This window comes from Phocoena phocoena, chromosome 2, assembly GCF_963924675.1.
Source record: "Phocoena phocoena chromosome 2, mPhoPho1.1, whole genome shotgun sequence".
Lineage (NCBI taxonomy): Eukaryota > Metazoa > Chordata > Mammalia > Artiodactyla > Phocoenidae > Phocoena > Phocoena phocoena.
In genome coordinates, this window is record NC_089220.1 from 13248075 (window position 1) to 13271391 (window position 23317).

At 44.0% G+C, this 23317-nt stretch overlaps 1 protein-coding gene across 1 annotated transcript; it reads right to left on the bottom strand.

The window, feature by feature from the left end:
• Positions 1 to 9806: 9806 nt before the first annotated feature.
• Positions 9807 to 18338, bottom strand: CALM1 (calmodulin 1). The gene is made up of 6 exons (XM_065870914.1): positions 18098 to 18338; positions 15258 to 15288; positions 13954 to 14097; positions 11451 to 11557; positions 10884 to 11019; positions 9807 to 10709 (listed from the first exon to the last, which is right to left on the bottom strand). Exons 1-6 carry the CDS (start codon positions 18098 to 18100, stop codon positions 10681 to 10683), a joined length of 450 nt encoding a protein of 149 aa, XP_065726986.1. The 5' UTR covers positions 18101 to 18338; the 3' UTR covers positions 9807 to 10680.
• Between the last annotated feature and the right edge of the window lie 4979 nt (positions 18339 to 23317).

The following is a 23317-nucleotide window of genomic DNA, read 5'->3' on the forward strand; positions in this document are numbered from 1 at the left end:
CAGAGGCAGACAGTCCGGTCAGAAGGCAGTAGCAGTCAACCAAGAGATAAGAGGTGGACGGTGGGAATTCCCTGGCAGTCCAGCGGTTAGGACTCTGCACTTTCACCACAGGGTCCCAGGTTCAATCAAGCTGCATGGTGCAGCCAAAAAAAAAAAAAAAAAAGAGGTGGATGGTAACAGGGTAAGGCTCAGGAGGGAAGCAGGTTAAAAAGGTAAAATTGCCTGGACCACCTTCAATCACAGTTATCCGAAGGAGTAAATAAGATAATGTAGGGAAGAAACACAGCATTTAGGAAATGCTCACTGGCAAAATAAGGAAAAGGATGAAGCAGAATTGAAGGGTGTTTAAGAGCATGGCCTCTAGGCCCAGTTTTCCTGGGCTCAAATCTTGGCTCTCAGCTTCCTGGCTGTGGGACCCCAGGCAAGTACTGGACCTTTTCTATGCCACAGCTTCCCTCCTGGAAAATGGAGCTGGGAGAGTAACTATCTCACAGGAGGTTACATGAGTGACTATGGGTCACGGGCTGAAACCAACGCTTGGCACAGACTAAGTGCAACTTAAGTATTGGTTAAAATAATGTAATTGATACTGCATGAGGGGGAAGAAAGGAATTATGAGTGACTCCCACATTTCTAGTTTGGGTAATGAGTGGACAGCAATGCCACTGGAGGGGAAAATTTTCATCCTCTCTGTGTAGTGTTCCCATCCTTCTGAGAACTCCCCCATCTCTGTGGTTCCTGCGGAAGCAGCCCTGACTTTTAGAGTAGCCCAACTTCCTAGTGGTGGTTGATCGGTCCAGAGGTGAACACCTGATCCAAGCTAAGCCAATCACAGTAGAGGGCAGACAGAATAATAGCCCCCAAAGAGGCCCACATCCAATTCCTGGAACCTGTGAATATGTTTCCTTACATGGAAAAAGAGACTTTGCAAATGTGATTAAGAATCTTGAGGTGGAAAGAATATCCTGGATTGTCCAGATGGGCCCAATATAATCACAAGGGTCTTTATAAGAGGGAGGCAGGAGGGTCACAGTCAGAGGACATGTGACAATAAAAGCAGGGGTCATAGAGAAAGAGATTTAAGATGCTACATTTGAAGATTCAGGAAGGGGCCATGAGCCAGGGAATGCAGGTGACCTATAGAAGCTAGAAAAGGCATGGAAACAGATTCTCTCCTAGGGCTTCCAGAAGGAACCCGTCCTGCTGACACCTTGATTTTAGGCCAGTGAAAGTGATTTCAAACTTCTGACCTCCAGGATTGTAAGATAAGTGTGTGCTGTTTTCAGCCAGCGGTCCCCAACCTTTTTCGCACCAGGAACCGATTTCATGGAAGACAATTTTTCCAGGCCAGTCGGGGGTGGGGGGCTGGGGGGGGGTGGGGGTGGGGGGAGGGGTCAGGGATGGTTCAGGCAGCAATGCGAGTGATGCGGAGCAATGGGGAGTGGCAGATGAAGCGTCACTCGCTGGCCAGCCGCTCACCTCCTGCTGTGTGGCCTGGTTCCTAACAGGCCGTGAACCGTTACCAGTCTGCAGCCCAGGCTTTGGAGACCCCCGTTTTAAGCCGCTAAGTCTATGATACTTGTTACGGCAGCAATAAGAAATTAATGCATAGTTGTTTCCCCAGAGTCTACCGCCTGGCACAGATGAATAGTCCAAGATTGGGTGCCTTAGGCAAACTGTAGCAGAATTCTTCCTCAAAAATGTTGGAGCTGGGACTGAAACAGATTGTCTCTACCTGGCTAAAAGTGTAGGGTATAAATCTCAGGAGTGGTACCAGCCACATTGCCTACAGTAGAGAGAGCCAGTCTTCGAGGAAGATGGGGAAGGAAGACAATGCACAAGCAAGAGGGTCAGAGGCTCGACAGAGGAGGGGGAGTCCCCAGTTCCAGAAAGCCTGAAGCTCGGGGCATCTGCCCTTCCACCGGCTAGGTTGTTCAGCCTTTCCTTCCCCTCATACGACTCTCTCTCCTTCCATGTGAAATAATCATTGGGTTATTGGATTACAACCAACATGTTCATAGATGCATTTTATTTAATACACTGCTGGATTGAGCTTAATAATTATATTTGTATATTTTTACATCTATGTACATAGACCAGACTGTCATTTTCCTTCCTTCTTGTATTCTTATCTGGTGTGGATAATCAGTTTTAACATAATCTCTCTTTATTTTCTGGAAGAACTTGTCAAGAATGGGTAAAGAGTTGCAGTGTAATCTTTCTGTTTTGTTTTCGTTCTCTGGAAGAATTTTTTTCTGTTTTTGGTGGTGGCTTTGTTATCTGTTACTTCAAAACAAATGAACCCAAATATTAGTGGCTTAAAACAACTACCATTTTATTTTATCTCCTGATTTTGTGGGTGAGGAATTCAGGCAGGGTTCAGATAGGTGATTCTTCTGCTCCATCTGAGGTCAACTGAGATTACTCAGTGGTATTCAGCTGGCAAATGACCTGGTCTGGAAGATCCAAGATAGCCTCACCTACTGGGCACCTCAGTGGGGACAGCTGGCAGGAAGGCTTGGCCCAGCTGACTGTCTGCTGAAGCATCTACATGTGGCCTCTCCAGCATGGAGATCTCAGGGCTTCCAGAATGTTCCAAGGAGAGAATTGGAAAAAGCATGGGCCCAGAAACTAGTATATCCTTTCTAGTGTATTCCATTGGTCAAAGTAGTCACAGTGTCCTCTTAGACTCAAGGGTATGAGACCAAGGCCTCATCACTCATGGGGAGGAATGGGGCACAGTTAGACAGTCATCCAGCACAGGTAGATATATTTTTAACTACTGATTAGATTCCTTTAATGGTTAGTTTGTTTTAAATTTTCTACTTCTTCTTGAGTCAGTTCTCTAGGAAATTATCCCTTTTACCTAAGTTTTCATATTTATTGGCATCAAAGTTTTTACAGTACAGTTTTTAAAAAATCTCTGGTTTATTTGTGGTTACGTCTCCCACTTTATTCCTAACATTTTTTTTTTTTTTTTTTTTGGCAGCACTCCACGGCTTGTGGGATCTTAGTTCCCCGACTAGGGGTCAAACCCGGGCCCTCAGCAGTCAAAGTGTGGAGTCCTAACCACTGAACCACCAGAGAATTCCCTCCTAACATTTTTTTCATTAGCACTGCCTGAGATTTGTCTAAACTTTTTTAACCAGAAACAGCAGGAATGAACTTTTATTATAAAACTATAATAATAAAACATTATATTAATGGTGAAATAATAGGGAAAAAAATCAATGAAACAGAAAACATCGTCTGCAATATAAGTAAATTCCAGGATGACATTATCTTTCTGTAATATTTTCTTCACTTGCTTGACTTTTAAAAACAATTGTAAAACATGCATAACAAAATTTATCATTTTAACCATTTTTAAGTGTACAATTCAGCAGCATTAAGTATATTCACATTGCTGTGCAACCATCACTACCATCCATCTCTAGAACGTTTTTATCTTGCAAAACTGAAATTTTACCCATTAAACAATGATTCCCCGTTGCCCCCCCCCCACATTGCATCCACCCATTCTACCTTCTGTCTCTGTGAATTTGACTACTCTAGGGATCTCATGTAAGTGGAATCATATAGTATTTGTTCTTACAAAAGAACAAATTGTTGTCATCCATGTTGTAGCATAGGTCAGCATTTCCTTTCTTTTTTAAAGACTGAATAATATTTTGTTATATATATACATACCACTTTTTTTTTGATCCATTCACCCACTGATGGGCACTTGGGTTCCTTCCACCTTTTAGCTATTGTAAATAAAGCTGCTATGAACATGGGTGTACAAACATCTGTTTTAGTCAGTGCTTTCAATTCTTTTGGGTATATACCCAGAAGTGGAATTGATATATCATGTGGTAATTATATGTTTAATTTTTTGACAAGCTACCATACTGTGTCTAATCATCTTTTCAAAGAGCCAACTTTTTGTCTTTGTTGATCTTCTTTTTTGTACCTTTGTTTCGTATTTCATTAATTTCTGTGGGTATCTTTGATACTTCTGCTCTCTTTGGGCTTATTTTATTCTTTTCCTAACTCAAGTTGGATGTTTACCTTATTTATTTTTAGTCTTTCTTCTTTTCCATTATAAGCATTTTCATGCTGTTAATTTTGAAGCTGTATCCCACAGTTTTGGAATGTAGAATTTTGTTCTCATTCAGTCCTAAACATTTTCTAGATGTTCATATTATTTCTTTTTAGAAATGCTATTAGAAGAGGACTTTAATTTTCAAACTAAATGGGTATATTAAAAGTTGTAATTTTTAAATTGTTTTCTATCCGTTGCATTGTTATTAGGCAACTTGGTCAACATGAAAGATTTTTTTTAATGTTTGTTGCAGTTTACTTTATGATCTAATATGTAGTCAATCTTAATTCTCTACTTAATCTTATTTATTAATTTCTTATGTTATCATTACTAATTTGTTATGTATTTGTAATTATATTATCCTATGACTATAATCAATATATTTAATGATTTATTAATATTATTATTAATGTTAATATCTGTAATGTGAAATCTCTTAACTGCTGGATGCCATGTTCTACATACATACATGAAATCAACTTGTTCATTGTGTGGTTCAAATGTACTATTGTCTGCTTGATTTCTTAATAACTGGGGTAACTATGTCAAAATCTCTATGATGATGGATTTGTTACTCTTGCCAATTCTTGCTTTATACTTTCTTATGCTGTGTCTGCATCAGCTCTTATTTATTCAAGTTGTTATATATTGTTCATTGGCACGCTACTTGGCGGTTGTATCTAATAATGTTTCTACAAATAGCCTGCAAAAGCTCCTCAAAAGGTTGATACTGAGCCTTCCAGTATTTTGAAGTCCTCTAATTCTGAGCTCTGAACATTGTAGGCATTGAACCTGAGAACAAATAATCAGAATACAGCACTCGCACTTTTTCCTCTAATGAGTTGGCTCTCCCAGTAAGAAACAGCAAAAGAACTTTGCTCTGAATTCCTTCCTGGCCATAGGTGGCAGCCTGAATGGGAAGGCCGGGCAGTTATCTGCAAAGCTGAGTTAAAGGATTTGCTCTGTTTGAACAGCTGCATTCAGACCCTGAGTTCCCCTCCAGAACCCTCCAAAAGGGATGAGCTCACTAGGGTTTAGCCAACCATTGGGTCATCACCCATTTCTGGGGTTTAGGGAAGTGTCTCCAACCTTGAGTTGGAATCAGGTTGTGGGAGCCCAGGGGTGTTGTGTGACATCTTCCAGTTGAAGATCAAGACTTTGGCGAAGAAGAGAAGAGGTGAGATGTGACCAGGTGGCTTCGTTTCTCATGGTGTTAGACAAATCTGGGCCAGGTCCAGCCGTACTAGAGAGAAGGGTTCCTGGCTGGGGGCAGTGAGCATTTCTCAAGGAGTAGTCAGAATTCTGATAGGACCACAGGGGACCCAGAAGAGGAGGAACAGGAAGAGGCAGGCCTCCGCCAGGCTATGGAAGGGAATGGGATGTTCACAGAGAGTGAAGAGGGAGCCGAACCACTGACCTTTCACCTTTGTAAAAGTGAAAGCAGAACTTAAAAATGTGACATTTGAAATACTATCTGAATCTGTAAGTTACACATTCACTCCCATAGTTGCTGACACACAGGCAGGACATAAATAATTCTTATGTGGGACAGTGCCACCATTTTTTTAACCCAAGTTCTGGCATTGTCGATGGAGACGTGAGATGGGAGAGCCGGCAGTTCCTCGGGCTCCCGTCAGCTTTCCCGTGGGTTCCAGAGCACGAGTGAACTCCTCTCACTCCCTGGCAGAGGGCTGAGGGCAGTGGGAGAGAAGCAGCAGCTTCTCAGCTTCTCAGCAGCTATAAAAAAAACTTGAAGTCTGATTTCCTTCTAAGGCACCATGAGTCACGGGACGCTCCGGCCCTCAGTGCCCTGGGAAGTTCAGCTCAAGTCGGAAATGTGTGCATGTGTTTTTCTTCCTGAACCAAAACTGCTGAAAAACTAGATGACGTCACCTGGACTGAATCTCCCGCAGGCAGTGAATGGTAGCTTCCTACTTCTGTACTGCCAGGAGGATGGAAGTCACTTCATGATCAGTTTCCTTGACCCCCGTGCCAGTATTACATCACAGTGTTAAGAGCAAGCTTACCCTCCGCTCCACCCCCAACAGGGAGCTGCTGAGACTTTTAAAATGCCATTTGTCATCTCCAAGTGTACAGCATAGCTACACTCTTTTGCCTCCCACCCTTTAGGCTGCAATTTCAATTTAAACACCAAGTGACGCCAAGCTGGGTTGGTCACAATACTAGAAAGCCACAGGTAGAACGTACCTCGTCCAATAATCTGACTTTAACTGAGGTGTAGAGAGGTAAAGAACCTGTCCATGGCTACAGAAGGACAGAAGCAAAACTAGGAGCAGGGCCTAAAGTCTCAGCAGAGGGCTCTGTCCCCACGGTGGTGTCTCCATCCTTGTAGACGAGGGGCTGGCTGTGTCTCAAGCCCTCTGGCCAAAGCAGGCGCTTACACTCTGATCATTCCCGTTCCTCTCAGCCCTCTTGTGCTTCTGTGCAGTGGGAAGAAAGGAAATGGGCAAGGCAGTCTGGGGAAGATCCTTCTGGAAACACAGGTGGCAGCCAGGAGATGGCCTTTCCTGCTAGAGAACCTTGTCTAGAAACCAGGGTCTGGGATGGCACTGATTAAGGGCAAGGTTTCAACTCCAAGGTTCTGCATGGAAGCTGTAGCCTCCACTGCCCTGCTCTGGACGTGGGCAGAGACGTGCGCTTATGTAATGTTAAATTCCCATCTAGTATCTAAATTCCCATCTAATGTTTAAAGTGTACTTCTTCACACAATTCCTAAAGAGACTTAGATTAACCTTGAAGTTAAAGAGGAATGAATCTTTTTACGGTGTGAATTTTCCACATAAGGCAAACACGGATACATTAATATGCCAAGAGATTGTGTTAAAACGTCAGCTATTGACACCTAAACTTTAAAACCAGGGTAAGGCCGTAGTGGGATGTGTCTGTGGTGTTTCTGGTCCCTCCCCTACCACGCTAGGGCCCAGGTGGAATCACATCTGAGGGCAGGTGTAGCTTGTTCATTGAGCAAAAAGGAATGGAAAGGATTGCGAGCTAAAAACCTACAGAGTTCGCAGTTAGAGATGAAAGGCTGCAGAAATGTTTATTGAATACAGCGCCAGGTTTATAAATAGAACTTATTTACAATTTCCATAGAGTTGGTCCCCCATCAGAGAGGTGGTTAAATCTCCAAACAGTTCATCTCACGATTTACAGAAACGTTCAAGTACATCTCCTTTGCAAATCGCCACGGTGAAGGGTGACTTCGGTAACAAAAGAACTACCACCATCTTTGCTACAGACATGTTTAATGAACATTGTAATAGATTTGGAGAAAGAACACACACTCCACCCATGCCACTACCTTCTCACTCTGAGGAATACAGACAGCAAAGAATTTCTGTCTCCTACAGGGTAACTTCAAGGGATCAAAAAAGATAATAGTAACCGCCAGCTGAAGGGATAGATTAAGACACATTCGTGGAATCTAGTCACTGCCAAAAGGATAAATGTATTTAGGATATACAATAATTAATTCAAATGTTAAAAATAATTGAATGAACCAAGAGCAGACTTGACCAAATTTACATTCTTTGTTTAGGAAGAAGTTCCCAGTATGCTGAGGGGCTGCTAATATGCTGCTACTCCGACGGGGCCACAGCAGCACGAGGCCTACTGGGCGGCCACGTGTTACAATATGGTTACAAGTACAGTCAGACATGCATTTATAAAGAGAATATAAAAATATGTACAGTAGCTAATTTTCAATGTTTTAAGTTGCCGAAAGACACCAATTTAAAGTGTGCAAAAATTCGTTTGTCAAAAAACCAGAAAAAAACCTTCCTTGGCAACAGTACATCAAAAGTCCATCTGAAATATCAAGATACATTTACCTTGCTTGACACCTACCCCGAACAGATGGAGAACAAAACTATGAAAGTATATGCCAAGGACTCAGCAGTATTTTATGGCAAGTCTCAGGCTCCTGCGGGATGCCAGTTAAACTAGTCACTTTATATATGTGTGTGTATATATATATATATTTATAGAGCAGTTAGAAGTAGGGCAAGAGTTTACAGGAAGGTGCTGACCAACTTTCACAGTACTGCCACCTCATCCAGCTATTTCCTCTCACAAACTCCTGCAGACTGCAAACACTCAACCCCTGGGCTGGTCGTCCCCCTCAAAGGCCAGAGAGAAAGGCTACAGTGGACTGAGTTCCCTGTGCACCAAAGTGGAACTCAGCATCCCCTGGGGGAAAGGTTTCTGGTTCCCGTACAGGATCCGGGCCATTCAAGAGTAGTCTTTTAGGAAAGACTGCAGGATCACTAACATGGAGTCCACCCAGCTTCTAGGAAAAAACTCGGTGAAAGGGTAAGACAGAAGGCAAAGTTTCCGAAAAACAAGCCAAATCGCCCTCAACCCTTTTTAAAACTACCAGGAGGTCATTGGCCACAGGCCTGAGAGTGGGTCAACAGTCAGGCTACTCGACCTCCCTGCAAGAAACATCCAGGTTATTAACTTACTCGAAGGAGAAACCCCAGTCCTGTCTCACCAGAAGAAAACCCCCGAGGTATTCTGAGATGTTCCTTCCGGATTCAAGGAGTTGTGAAAGCCAAGCCCAGCTCATGACGTCAACCTCTCTTCTTCCAACCACCGGGTCTAAGGACCAGCAGGAAAGGCAGATGGGCAGGCTCCTCTCCACCGCTCTGACCCACCCCTCTGGCGGGAACACTAAAGAGCTGCAAAGTGCCAGAGAGACAAGAAGTAGGAGAGGGAGAAGCTGAGGGTCTCCATAAAACAGCCCCGAATGCACCCATTTGGCTGCCAAGAGCTTCTCACTGCCTCCCTAGCAGCCTGCTGCTGTTCCCTGGCAAAGTAAAACTTCTCACAGAAACACTCAAAATCCAAATCTCCTCGCTAATAAAATACAACCAAGTTAACACCCTGAAAAATGCATATCCAGCCTTCACTTCAAAAAGAGGTCTGCACTAAATCCAAACGCCTTTTAAGGGAGCTTTTAAGCAAACCAATCCCACCGCAAAGACCAGTACCAGCATCTCTGAGTTTTGGTTACAGGTTTATAAAGAAACACAAAATTCCCTCTGGGCTGGGAGTTTTACTTTCAAGTTGGGAGCTAGCATTAGTTCTACTTGGGGGGTGGGGAAGCAAAGTCAAGTCAACCTAAAAAAAAAAAAAAGAAAAAAAGTAAAAGGAGTCTAAGGTAAGTATAATCTTAAATTAAAAACTGTGAATCAAAAGGTGACTGGTAGTGTCTTTTAGGCATGAAAAGCCTGGCTTAGAAAAGTGACTGCTTCTACCACACACAGCGAGGATTGAATTACAGACACACTAAATCATGTCTTTTGCACAGATGGTCTCAAGTAGTTACATAAAACAGGTAATCAGCAGCACAATTGATAAGAACCCCTAAATACATGCTTGAGAGAAAGTGGTTTTTTTCCTTCATTTAGAGCTCTACTGCCTGAATAATCATTAAGTTACCATAATTCACTTTCCCCCCTCCCCCCCCACCAGTGAAAATACAAGTAGACCTACATGTCCATAAATAAGATGAAGCAATCGGTATCTGCTTGGTTTTAGGCAAGGTCTCAGGCTCAGCAGTTGGTGCTGGGATTTCAGGAGGGAGGGAGGGAGGGAAACCCAATGCTGGGCTGTGGGCATTTAAAGGTACACTTGCCTCCCCTCCAACTGCCTTGTCCCCGTTTAGATCTCAGCTTTACAAAGCATTTAACACCACTTTAAGTTAATGGTCTTTTTATTGGAAAAAAAAAAAAAACTAGCATTTACAACTTGGAATGGACGTAAATTGTAATTTCTTGAACAGCAATGTTGATGCTTGTGCTGAAGTCCACAGCCACAGCCTACTCTGCTGGCTCCAAGTCATGGTTCGGAAGGTTTTAAAAACAGAGAGTCCAAAGATGCTCCCTTGATAAAGGTTTTTAAAAATTTGTATGAATGGTGATAGCCTGACACCCACTCCGCTCTAGCACAATGCAGACAAGGCTAAACCAACACACGTGGGCATGCCACCAGGGTGTGTCCCGGTCACGACACGTAGGAGCACGGGGAAGTTACAAGAGGGCCATCCTGCCAGTGGGGCTATGCCTGGACAGTTTCTCTTCCACGGCATCCTGAGGTAAACCAATCTTCAATGTCTGTTTTCAGTAAACCAGCTATGACGATTTACGGTAACAAATTGAACTAGAGCCCCTTTGAACAGGCTTTGAATTTGTTTTTTTGTTTTTCGTTTTTAATACAAACGCCTGACTGTGCTCGTCAAGCTGCATGCATGAAAAACTGGCCAGCCCAAACAGTGTGTTAACCGTGAGCGGCGGACCTGCCAGGAGTCCACTAAGTGCTTCCTTATCATTAAGGTAGGACAAGTATTTATATCGGAAAACTGATGTAGCTTGATCTTTAGGGGACAGGACCACCAATCGATACATGCAGATTTTGTGTGTGTGTGGACAGAAGGTACTCTTGACATTCAGTTTTGCTATATAGAAACAGAATGAGTAAATGAATTTTTTTTTTTTTTTTTTTGCAAGAGGTAAGTAAAAGATCAATTTGATTCTTCTAGAGGGGGGAGAAAAGGAGTTGAAAGTAGGTCTTCATTTTGCAGTCATCATCTGTACGAACTCTGAAAAGACAAATAATCATAACTTTCGGTTATCTTCAAAAGCAGCTTTAATGAACATAACATCTCTACTCTGCATAAGGAAAAAAAAAAAAAAATCTAGTTCAAGTAGTTAACTTGTTTATAGATCCTAAAGGGAAAACTTAAAAACTAAGCTAAAGAAGCTTGGTGTGTTACCTTCGTAGTTGACTTGTCCATCTCCATCAATATCTGCTTCTCTGATCATTTCATCTACTTCTTCATCTGTTAGTTTTTCTCCTAAGTTTGTCATGACGTGACGTAGTTCTGCAGCACTGATGTAACCATTGCCATCCTGTGAACATTCAGCAACTGTTACTGGTAGGGACTCCTAGTGGTTCGGTGTGGGCAAGTAGGCCTTTGACTTAATTAAGCCCCTCAAGTTACTGCCAACTGTGTGTATGTCGGCAATTCTCCATCTCCAGTTCCCACTTCTACCTACTAAACACATCCAGTCAGCCAATGCAGACACTGCAGGGGCTTTTGAAAAGCAAACAGAAATTGAAAGTCACAATCAAGAAACTTGGTTCAAAATTTCTCTACTATTTATTATGTTTACTCTCATCTGATAAGGTTACTACAATAAGTCAGGATATCTGAAAATGAGATTACAGAGGCTCAGGCAGTTAGGTAAGTGTTCTAACTAGAACAGAACGTTAAAGCTTTTAGAAATGACAGCCAGAAAGCCATATTTAAGTACAGTCTGCAATGCAGACGCAGGGTTACCTTGTCAAAGACTCGGAATGCCTCGCGGATTTCTTCTTCACTGTCTGTATCTTTCATTTTTCTAGCCATCATAGTCAAAAATTCTGGGAAATCAATGGTGCCATTACCTCAAATAGAAAAACAAAAGCTCATGTAAAATAAGCGCTCCGGTGACGCTACCCTGGAGTGATAGTTTTAGAACCACTTTATAGAACAGTAAGCATTCGCTAGGACAAACTGGTAAATTGTTTTATTATGTTGAGCCATCTTAGGCTTAAACTATTCAAATACTTCACAGGGCAATTTCATGTGACTCACATAATTCAAACCAGTGATCAGTGCCCAGGATAGCATTTAATGATGCAAAGGAAAATGTGCATACAGACTCTTGGCCACTGAAGGTTTTGTACAGTTCAAGAGGAAAAAAAGCCCATAGCAGTGCAAGCTGGATCTTTCTACTCCCAAGGGAGGCACCTGAGTTTGCCTTCCCCAGAGTTAGGGAGGTCACTCGGATCTAGCTCTGCCTGCACTAGCGATGCTGGTGAAGGTCCATAATTGGGCCACCAGGAGTACACAATGTTTTTAGGAAAGAAAAGGATTATGAGCGGGAAAAAAGTTGACTTTGTTATGCCAGGCACCATAAAGTGTTGCGAAGTCTTCTCCAGGAGGCATTTCTCAGCCACATTATGGTAAGTCACCTAATCATTTTCTCCCCAACTCAGTATCTTTATTTCCCATTAAGGGCAAGGCTCAAAAGTGTTTTCTCAGCTCAGACTATTAACATTCAGGAAACTGTCAGAAGAATCTGTTTTATGGCCAGTATTCCAAACAACTCCTCCTTCTCGACGAACACCCCAAAGGCAAGTCACCAGATCAACAGTGTTACTTGAACTAAACAGAAACAAAAGTTAAATTAGAAGAAAAAAGCCTTACGTTAAGTCACTCATTTTCACCAGTACCTTTAAATCAAAATAATAATTCAGAGATTCCTTCAAATCTATTTAGCCTCCAAAATTTTTAAGCATTATTGACATTCACGGAAGACAAAATTATTTGAAATGCTCTCTTACAGCCACACGGCGATGTCCTTAGGCATCATATTTATTCATTGTGAGTACCAGATTCTATACCTTGAGACAACTTTCCCCACCTTGTTCCATAAAACCCGAGGGCCTAATACACTTTGCCAGTCCCCAAGCACAGTTTCCCCGGGGCTTACACAAAACATGAGAGCGCCACCCCACGTTCCCAGATGGCTGATCACCCTTAGCAGTCAAACGAGACGGAACTATGAAAAACCTCTTTTTCCAAATTACTAAGGATGAAAACAGTCTTTAGAAGTAGTTCAAATGGGGTAAAACCATTGTTAAAGAGCTGACCCAAAACCCCTGCTTCTAAATGTATACGACCAGAGAAGTGTAATTCCATTTTATCACCTTATGATATCATATTTTTAAATGGCTACTATCATGCCAATCATCAAGAAAGTAGTCTAGATCCAAATTGTTTATTCCTAGCTCTTTTCAAAATTTACTAATGTTCTACAATGTCTGTAGATTTGATTAATTTACTTCAGTTTATTAAATAAATTAAAATTATTAATTTAATTGATATTATTTCCAAAAAACGTGTTTTCTTTGTGGGGGGGTGATCAAAAACGACTTACTGATATAAGTGCCCAATAAAAGGTCTACTGTCCACTGTTCTGGAGTCCAGAGGAACGAACAACAAAATGGTGACCAACTGCTGGAGGGGTTACTGCTTGTCCCTTCTGGCTCCACATCCTTCTACTAGCTTCTATAAATCTACTCCCTACAATCATCATGCACCCCACCTCCAAGCCTCAATGATCCTCAAAACCCTCTTCAATAAACACACTGACAGGGCTTCCCCGGTGGCGCAGTGGTTGAGAGTCCGCCTGCCGATGCAGGGGACACGGGTTCGTGCCCCGGTCCGGGAAGATCCCACATGCCGCGGAGCGGCTGGGACCGTGAGCCATGGCCGCTGAGCCTGCGCGTCCGGAGCCTGTGCTCCGCAACGGGAGAGGCCTCAACAGTGAGAGGCCCGCGTACCGCAAAAAAACAAAAAAAAACCCAACCACACTGCCAGCTCACACTGTACTCACTTCCACATGTTAACATCTGAGAATGCTCCTCCCCTACCTCACTTGGGTTTTTTCTCCTCTTAGAGACAATAAGCTTTTTTAAAAGGTCTACAGCTATTTATTTTTACTTTCCCCATAGGACTCAGTGCAGACTCATGGGCCAGTTGATAAAAGACTGAGCTGCAGGTCATGGCGAGTGGAAAAGAACAATACTGCGATCCGATCCAGGAAATATTCTAGACAGTGAGCAGGGCGACAGGCAGGCCCGTAATCTTCTATTTTAACTGTCAGTGGCTGTAAGGAAACCACAGAAAGGATCTTTGCACGTTTGCCTTGATCTGGGGACCTGAAAGACAATCTTTAATGTCTGAACTTGAATTACACAACGCTGGCATTCGTTCATAGTTCTAAAGCCCTTACCATCAGCGTCCACTTCGTTGATCATATCCTGCAATTCGGCTTCTGTTGGGTTCTGACCCAGTGACCTCATGACAGTTCCAAGTTCCTTTGTTGTGATGGTGCCATCGCCATCTTTGTCAAATAGGGAGAAAGCTTCCTTGAATTCTGAAAACAAAAGTTTACCTTTTAGAATGAATGTCTTCACCCAACCCAGCCACAGCACGCCCTTTCCTTAACTTGCCAAAGCAAGCCATCCAAGTTGTGCAAGTTAAGAGAAACTGCCTGCTCTTTATCTGCTGAAACAAAGATCACAGCAGTTCTGATGGACTGGCCTTCACACAGTAGTCCATAGAGCAAACGTCATTCCTGGTAACCAGTTCCATAAAGCCACAATATTCTCACATAAAGAAGGCTAAGCTTCAACACTTAATTTAGTCCTAAGTCCAATCTGACAAGTGAAGATTGGTCCACATGTTCCTTTATGGTCCCTTCCTGTTAAATTTCTACAGCCACAAGAACTCCCCGTTTCACAGCCGTAGGAAGAGGTGGTTACCAGAAATGTACAATCCCACGTAACCAGTGTGTTCTCTCTACATGGCATTCAGAGTATTTCAAAGGCATTCCTGGTTTCCTAAAGAGAAACCATCTCAAAAAAGTCCTCCTGGGGCTTCCCTGGTGGCGCAGTGGTTGAGAGTCCGCCTGCCGATGCAGGGGACACGGGTTCGTGCCCCGGTCCGGGAAGATCCCACATGCCGCGGAGCGGCTGGGCCCGTGAGCCATGGCCGCTGAGCCTGTGCTCCGCAATGGGAGAGGCCACAACAGTAAGAGGACTGCGTACCGCAAAAAAAAAAAAAAAGTTCTCCAGGGAATATTAAAAGCTAAAATCTAAACTAAATCATTCCCTTCCCAATTATTACAGTGGTCCTGACACTTATTTCCACCCGTTCCCATTTAGAATAGCAAGTACAAGCTTTCATGGTGAATTACTAAAAGACCTATGGCATAAGAATTCTAAACTACATTTTTGCTACATTTTTGTAGCAGCCTCCATGTAATCTCATTATATACAAAGCCTGGCACACCGTGAAGCATAGTCAAATACTCCAGAGTATAATAAGTGGGTATTCTTAGTTCTACTTCCTTTCTCATTATCTCCAAAATGCTGACAAGGAGTAACACTTGACCTAAATATCTCTGCTTATTGTTTTCATTTAAGTAAATTCTTAGAAACCTGCTCAGACTATAGGGGGAGGGGACAGAGGAGTCACCAGAACTGAGTCTGCCTAGTTCCGGTCTACTGAAACTCCCTGAAGTCATCAACTTACCAGCAATCTGTTCTTCGGTCAGCTGATCAGCCTACATAGAAAAAGAAAAGGTTATAATTCAATCCACCAGAGTTTGATCGAGGTCAACATGGTTTTTCCAATTACACTTTTAATAGTGATCTTTCAAAAATCAATCTCAAAAAAAAAATCAGCTGTTTGAAAACTTCAGCAAAGTCATTTAATAAAAACAATTAGAATAAAGGGAACCCTTTACACTATTTTAAAAACAAAGGATGGCAAAGGAAGTGACAACATCTCATTTCGGGTTTTCTTCTCTGGGCCTATGGCTATACGCTCTGCAGTCTAACTAGGAAGGGTCAGTTCATAGTTTGAAAAATGGCACCTCTAGTGGCAAAAGGCCCACTGCATCGGCTGCAGGGGCAGGCTCTGAGAAAGAAGAGCGCCACCTACTGCACCAGGGGTGCCACAGTCCCCGCTTCCATCCAAGAAGGGACCCAGCCTGCTGCTGCTGTCACCGCAGCCAGGATTGGGTCCAGGGGCAGACTTTTAGTGCACCTTGCGCATTGCTGCAGGCTCCAAATCTCCAAACTGGCGTTACATAATGTCATTGGGTTGGATTAACAGGCTTTTATATCTATTTTATGAGATACAATTCAATGGAAAAAAATATACAGCAATGGGTTATCCTACCAACTTCATTTCCATGTAACAAGTGCTTTCCAATCATTTAAATTAGGCAGCTATTTGTTAAAAGCCTAAAACTTAGAACAGCTAAATGCCCTTGGTCAAATTATCCTGATTCAGGAGGCAGGAAAAAATGGAACTGTCCTACAGCTGAGCTGTTAGAAAACTGCAAAAATTAAGTACAAAGAAGCTACATAATAATTATGAGACTGTGCCCTCCCTTTTTTGGAGAGGAACTATTAACTTTGTTAGAGAATATTTACCTACTTTATGGATGACGTAAGAGCTGCTCATAATAGAAATACTTGACTAGAGGTGGTAACGGCCACGAAGGTAATTCTCACTTGCATTATTTGGCCTCGGCAACACTGAACCTGTGCCTCCAGCCAGGGGAATTCGAGATCTCAAGGAGAGCTAATATGTATTTTTATATTAACGAAGGACGCCTAATGAAGCCAGTTCCAGAATAAGTCCTATTAGAAAGCTGACGGCATTAAGTTTATTCTAATTCATAAGTGAAAACTTTCACAATAGGAATGATGTTCCAATATACTGATTTATATCAGACACTTATGTTTTCAAATTAGAACTGGGTCTTCCTTCCTTTCGAACCCAGACATAGCACGTTGGTCTTCTTTATACCGAATGAAGGAGACACGATGATTTACGTAATGCCAGGGCAACGTCTGTCTTGCACAACAGGAAGCGCTGCCACACCTCGCAAGAGAAGCTGTCACCTCACCGTGGAGACAGTCTCACCTCGCCGCAAAATTCTCGCATTAGAGTAGTTATCGAGAGCATCAGCCTTCCTCAACAAAGAAATACACGCCGACCACCGGACCGCGCTGGCCTTGGGGGCGAAGGTGCGCTGAACCTGCCGGGAGCCACCTCCCTACCCCGCCAAGCCAGAAAACGCTGTGGGTGATGTCAGCCCTGCCCGCCGAGAGAGGAAAGGGGCTATGGAAAACACCCAGCGAGGCGCACAGCCGCATCTGGCAATCTAGAGGCTGGAGAGAAAGCGGAAACGTGGAGGGCATCTCCCTTCGGACTGGGAAGTGGCGCGGGGCGGAGAAAACGCCGGGCGAAGGGCCGGGCAGGGGAGCGGGCCCCGAGTGCAGGCGGGTTCAAGGGGGCGCCGCCCTCCCAGGCCAGGGAGACCCCCACTCCCACCCCCAACCCCACCCACCGGCTGCGCGGCAGGCGGAGGCCCAGTCCGCCCCGCGCCCCCCACCCGCTTCTGCTCCCCGAGGCGGCGAGCCCGCCGCGCCGCCACCGCCTCCCAGAGCAGAAACTTTGCGTCTCTGCTGGAAGCCGAGCCGCGCGCCAGCTCCCTCCTCCCCCGCCTGTCCCCCGCCCCAATTAGCGCGAGCCGAGCGCCTCCCTCGGGAAGGGACCTCCTGGTGTACCGAGGCTCACGCACGCCTTTACTGCCGCACAGGGTGGGGGGCTGCAGGGGGGCGAACCCGGGAGACACGAGCCCCGGCCACACCGCAGGGCCCCGCCCGAGTTCAGGGCGGCCGGCCCGCCGCTTCCGCCCTCTCCGCCCCCCACCCCGCGCCTTCCTGCCCCCACCCCACCCTTCCCCGGCTCCTTCCTTCCCAGCCCACGCCCGCGCCGCGCCCCCCGGGAGGGAGGAGGAAAGAGCGCCGGGAGAGAGCGCCCAGCGGGGACAGCAGTGTTGGGGGAAGGCTGACGGCGCCCCCCACATCCCGGCAGGAGCAACGTGCGCCACCGGCTCGCTTCGGCCCATTCATTCTCCGCTGCCCGCCCGCCCTGCTGCCTGCGAGCCAGGGTCTAGTGCCCGGCCCCGCCCGGCTCCCCCGCCCCCCGGGGCAGAGGCGAAGCGCTGCGGGCAGCCCGGGTGCGGCGCGCTGGATGCAGTGGTGCGGACTGGGGGAGGGGGGTGGATGCAGATGGCTCCGATTCAGCTGGGGCCAGAGCCCCTGCCCGCGGACAGCCCACGGCCAATCCCAGCTCCAAGACGCACCAAAATTTAAATGAGGATCCCTGGCCAAGGAAACCGAGATGCAAATCCGGAATGCATCCTAAACCGCACCTGCTGCGTAACACCCATAAAAGAAAAAAAACCCAACAAAGAAAAGAAAAAGAGGAGAAAAAAATAGGCTGAACTAAAAATTGGGGAAGAAATCATGGGCCGGCAGCTGCTACGCCGGCGTTTGCCACTCCCGACCTACCATGGTGCGAGCGAACGGAGGAAGAGCAGAGAGAACAAGGGTGGCTGCACCTGCGCCGGGGCTGTGACCGCAGGGGTGCCTCTGCTACTACTGCTGCTGCTGCTGCTGCTGCTGCTAAGGCGCTGTGAGCGCTGAGCGCTATGCCACCGCCACCGCCGCCACCGCCGCCGCCGCCGCCCAACTGCGAGTAACGGCTCCGCGTCCGCGAGACTCCCAGCACCACTGTCGAAGTGCGAGCCTGAGCTCCGCCATATATATACGGCGCTCGGTATCCCTCCGCCTCAGCCGCGGCCGCCTCGTTCTGAGCTGCGCTGCGAGGGCCGGGCCTTGGCCACTCGGCCCCGCCCCCAGGCGCGTCCGGCCTCCCGCCGGCCCCTGCGCGCCTGCCGCGGCGGGCCGGGGCTGGAGACTCACACGCGAAGGGTGAGGGGAGAGGCGCAGGGTCGCGGGACAGGTGCGGGGAAGAGTCCCCGGAGATGCCCACCGGGGCCGGGGCGAGGACAGAACGTCAGCATAGCCCCGACTTGGGGCGGCCCTGGGCTTCAGAAGCCCAAGGCCCCCTCACCCCAGCCCCACCCCCACCTGTGGGCCCCCCCCTCCTACCCCCACCTCACATCTCCTACCGCTCCGCTGGGGCACCCGGGTGCCCCTGGCCCCTGGCCTCGTCGTCCCCAGCTGGCCGCCTCCGTTGGGGAGCTGCGGGCGGTCCTAGGGTAGGGGGCGGCCGCGGGGAGCTGGGGACAGGAATTGACTGCTCTCCTGCTGCCGGGGAGAGGGGTCTGGAAGGGGAAGGGGCAGTGTGCCTCGTGCAAGAAATTGGTCAGACGTTTGCTTTTGAAAATTTGAAGTAATATCAGAGACAAATTAATATATGCTCAGTTGCTAAATCTGTGTCGTGTTCATATGCTTAGCCAGTCTTATTTTAATGTTTTTACGTTTCCACTGAATTTTTATGCCTGAATAATCTCCCTCTCCTACTGTTTGGTTCTCTTTTTCCTGTGGAAAATACTATTCATCCTGACCCCAGTCTTACTGAAATTAATGTATCTGTGCATCTTCTATAGACTTTAAAACACATGCTTTAATTTTTTTGTTTGTTTGGTTTTGGTTTTTTTGTTAATTACCTGGTCCTGAGAGAGATCAGATCTTTACTCATACACCCGTACAAACAAAGAAGGAGAAAAATAGATACATAGAATCCCCTAGATTAGAGCTAGAACACACAGCTGACTGACTCTACTATGGAGCTAGACCATTCTTTAATGTACAATCTTAATTATATGCTTTTTCAGGTAGTTTAATCTTTAAATTTACTAATGTTTTCAATTTTCTGTATACTAGAGAAACGACAGTACCAGTTGTAAATTTGAAGCCCAGAACTTTGTAAAAATCTTGACAAAATGCTGCAGTTTCTTTTTTGGCCAAGGCAGAGCACAGAATTTGATCTTTTGTTTACAGGGCCTGAGCAACAGTTGCAAGTTATCATTTGCTTACTGTTTCAGAGAATGTGGCAAAGTGTGCGATTGACAAGCTCTGCTTGAAAGGGCTTTGCTTGGTTGTGTTTGTTTCTGGCTTTGACAAAGTCTGCAGAAAGATGTTTTAAAACAATGGAAAACGTTCAGGCACATTGTAGATGCCCCAGGACTTCTGTGATAACCTCAGACAAGCATCTGTGGAACTGGTCTTACTGATATTCCTTCTGGAATGCTGCAGAAAGGGTGAACCTGCTGTACGATTTAAAGAGAAAGCTGTAGCAGCAAGCCAGGGAATGGTACTGCCTTCCCTCTGCAGATGAGAAAGACATCATCCAGTTAACACATCTACCAATCACTGTCATTGTCATCGCCATCGTCATCGTCATCATCTTGTGCTCACAGGGGTATCCTGAGTGGGAATAAAATGTATGTATATATATATTTTTAAATGTATATATTAATAGGAGAGTTGGAAATAGGGGGAAAGGGACTAATATAAAGTCAGTTAAAAGAATATTCAGAAATACAGTGAGTTACAGTCTAAATGGCTAAACACACTAAGGGCATTTGTATTCTTTTGCCAGGTTTTCATACAGTAGTTAGTTAAATACATTTTAAAACTTGGCATACATTGTGTAGGTAGGGGGAAATAGTGGCCTAGAAATGAAATGTGTTTGTTAAGGGTTTATTACCTTCTAATAGTCTTCCATGCCTTATAATTAAGTTGCTACAATCTATGGTTTTGAAAAACAGGCATTTTCTAAAATAATATTTCTTCCTCTATCATTTAACCTATTTCACCCAAATAAAACACTTTGAAACTTTTTCATGATTTTACTTGCTAAAAACTGTATTTCAGAATCATTTTACTTATTATAGTAAAATTCATTATTGTGATTCTTCATATTTTACCAGCTAGAGTTCCCTTTTGGTAATTCTTTAATGTATCAAATCACATCTTAGCTTTCACGTCTAATTGGATTTATAATGAGGTCATGCTTTACTCAGTTTTACGGCCAGTTTGACACATTGAAATATAAGAAGGTCAAGTGACTTGCCCAAGATCTTGCTCAGGGGCTCTAATATTAGATTATATATTAGTGAAATTAAAACCTGAAATTTTTAAAGGTACCGTGTGAAGATTTACCTGTTTCCTGAAGCAGGTTCTTCTGACCACCTAGATGATCACTGGGTGTTCATTAAAGATTTCTTTAAGTGAATAAACTTCCTAATTTATGAAAAGAATCAAGAAAATAAGCCACATTATTATGAAGTCATAATTTACTGAGAACCAAAAAACTATGGAATATTTCATAATATTGATAGAAAATGGTTATTATTATTTATATAAAGTAATGTTAAATTGAAGAAAAATAGAAAGAATGCAACCCCAAGTCAGGAATCTCAAGTTCGAATATCATTTCTGTCACTAACCTGATTGCCTATCTGAGTCTAACAGAAAGAATACAAATGTAATAATTTTACATACTCAGGGGTAAAACAAGAGGTTTGGATTTAATCTAAAAATTCCTTCCAGCTGTAAAACGCTGTGCCTGAGATTATAATATACGTTATTATAAAATATACATGTATAATATATATTATACATTATTTCATATATGCGTGTATACACACAAATATACATATACTGAAGATGAAGAGGACAAATGGAGAAATGGGAATGGCTTAAAAATTAACGTTTGCTGAGAATTGGCTATGGCCAGGCTCTGTGCTAACTGTATTATTTCATCTTCCTGCCCATCCTGTGAGGCCAGTGTCATTATTATCCTTATGTAGAAATCAAGGCACTGAGAGATTCAGTGATTTGCCTAATTTAAGTGGTGGAACCCAAAAATCTATTTCAGAGGACCAAACATGTAAGCATTACACTATATCTCTTGTAATTTAATAGAATTTTTAATAGAATTTATTTTTAATTTTTTTGGAAGGAGCACAAAGAATAAGGTTCAAATTTGGTTGTTAAAGAGATACTTCTTACCCAAGGATTTAAAACTAAAACAAGATCATAGGAATGTAGTAATAACTGTATCTCCCACACAAGGAGTAGAATGCATAAGAAAAAGCAAAACTTTTACTTTGTGATGCTTCCTAGTTGGAGGACATTTCTCATTTTGCAGAGGAGACCTAAAGAGGTGAGGAGACTTGCTCACTGTCAAACATTTAGTTGACTATATGCTTTCGTTGAAAGAGATAGTCAAGGACTCCCTAATCCCAGTCCTATTCCATGCTGTATCTTTGGGAGTTGGTATTTTATTTAATTTTATTTATTAAATTTTTTTTTTGCGATATGCAGGCCTCTCGCTGTTGTGGCCTCTCCCTTTGCAGAGCACAGGCTCCGGACGCGCAGGCTCAGCGGCCATGGCTCACGGGCCCAGCCGCTCCGCGGCATGTGGGATCTTCCCGGACCGGGGCACGAACCCGTGTCCCCTGCATCGGCAGGCAGACTCTCAACCACTGCGCCACCAGGGAAGCCCTGGGAGTTGGTATTCTAAATTAAACACAGAGAGAGATGGATGATTGGTTGGATGGATAGATAGATAGGTAGATAGATAGATACATAGATACATAGATAGATCTCCTAGCCTTCATGGAGCTTACAGTCTTTTGAGAAAATGACTGTGTGTGTGTGTGTGTGTGAGAGAGAGAGAGAAAAAAAGAGGTGAATGGTTGGTTTGATGGTTTTTACAAAGTAACCAGTCTAAATTCATTCACTGAATATAACCATAGTCTATTGTGTCTTCATGGATGGATTATCTAGTTAGAGGATTTTCCTTAAGGAATTTGTAAGCTGTCTCACAGGAAAGAAATCTTGTCTTCTACTTCTCCACCATCCCCAGCTCCCTCCTTCTCTGCCCCATAGTCCAATATAATTTGATGATGATCCATCATTTGGGATTGTCTTCCTCATTAATCATCTCCAATAACCAGAACAGGTTCCTGCTGTTTGTGTGTGGATTTACATTTCATTAAATGTTATACAGGATTATTACACAAGCTTTACTATCCCCATCAATGACAAAATACCTCATTATTTTTCCATATAAAATTTTGCTATTATCTTTTTTTTTGCTATTATATTTTATGAATGACTCTTAGATAGGTAAAGAATACAGGGAAAATTCTAACATTACATTCAAACTTGAAATGTGTTACCATTGTAACAAAATAAGCAGGTGTTAGGCCATGACTTATTACCATGAGAAAAACATTATCAATTTTAGCATATGTCTATTTAGTGTCCCAGAATTTTAAGTGAATCATAACCAGACCACTACATGCCCTACTGTGTGTTCCAGCTTGCAGGGTTCATCAGTATATTTAGTTAATGATCTAAAGTGAAATATTTCCAAATAGCACCATTCACCTTGCATATGTGCCCAATTCTTGTTTGTTTTTTAAACACTTTCTTTTGTATAGTAGAGGATACATCTTGCCCTCCATTCACAGGGCTTGTGCTTCTTTTGCTAGTAGCTGTGGTCATGGATTTGCACTATTCCCTCTCTGGCTTGGTCCACCCTTGTGACCAAGGTCATGAATATGCAACACAACAAGTGTGAGAACAGAGCAAAATAATTGACCATTAATGAGACTGGACCCATGACTTGGGCCTCGTTAGGTCTGTGCTTTAATGGACTGAATTTTAAGTCACAGGCAGCCAACAGTTATACAGACTTAAGGACCAAGTATCTGAATTCAGATTCTAAAATGCCCAATGGGATAAGAT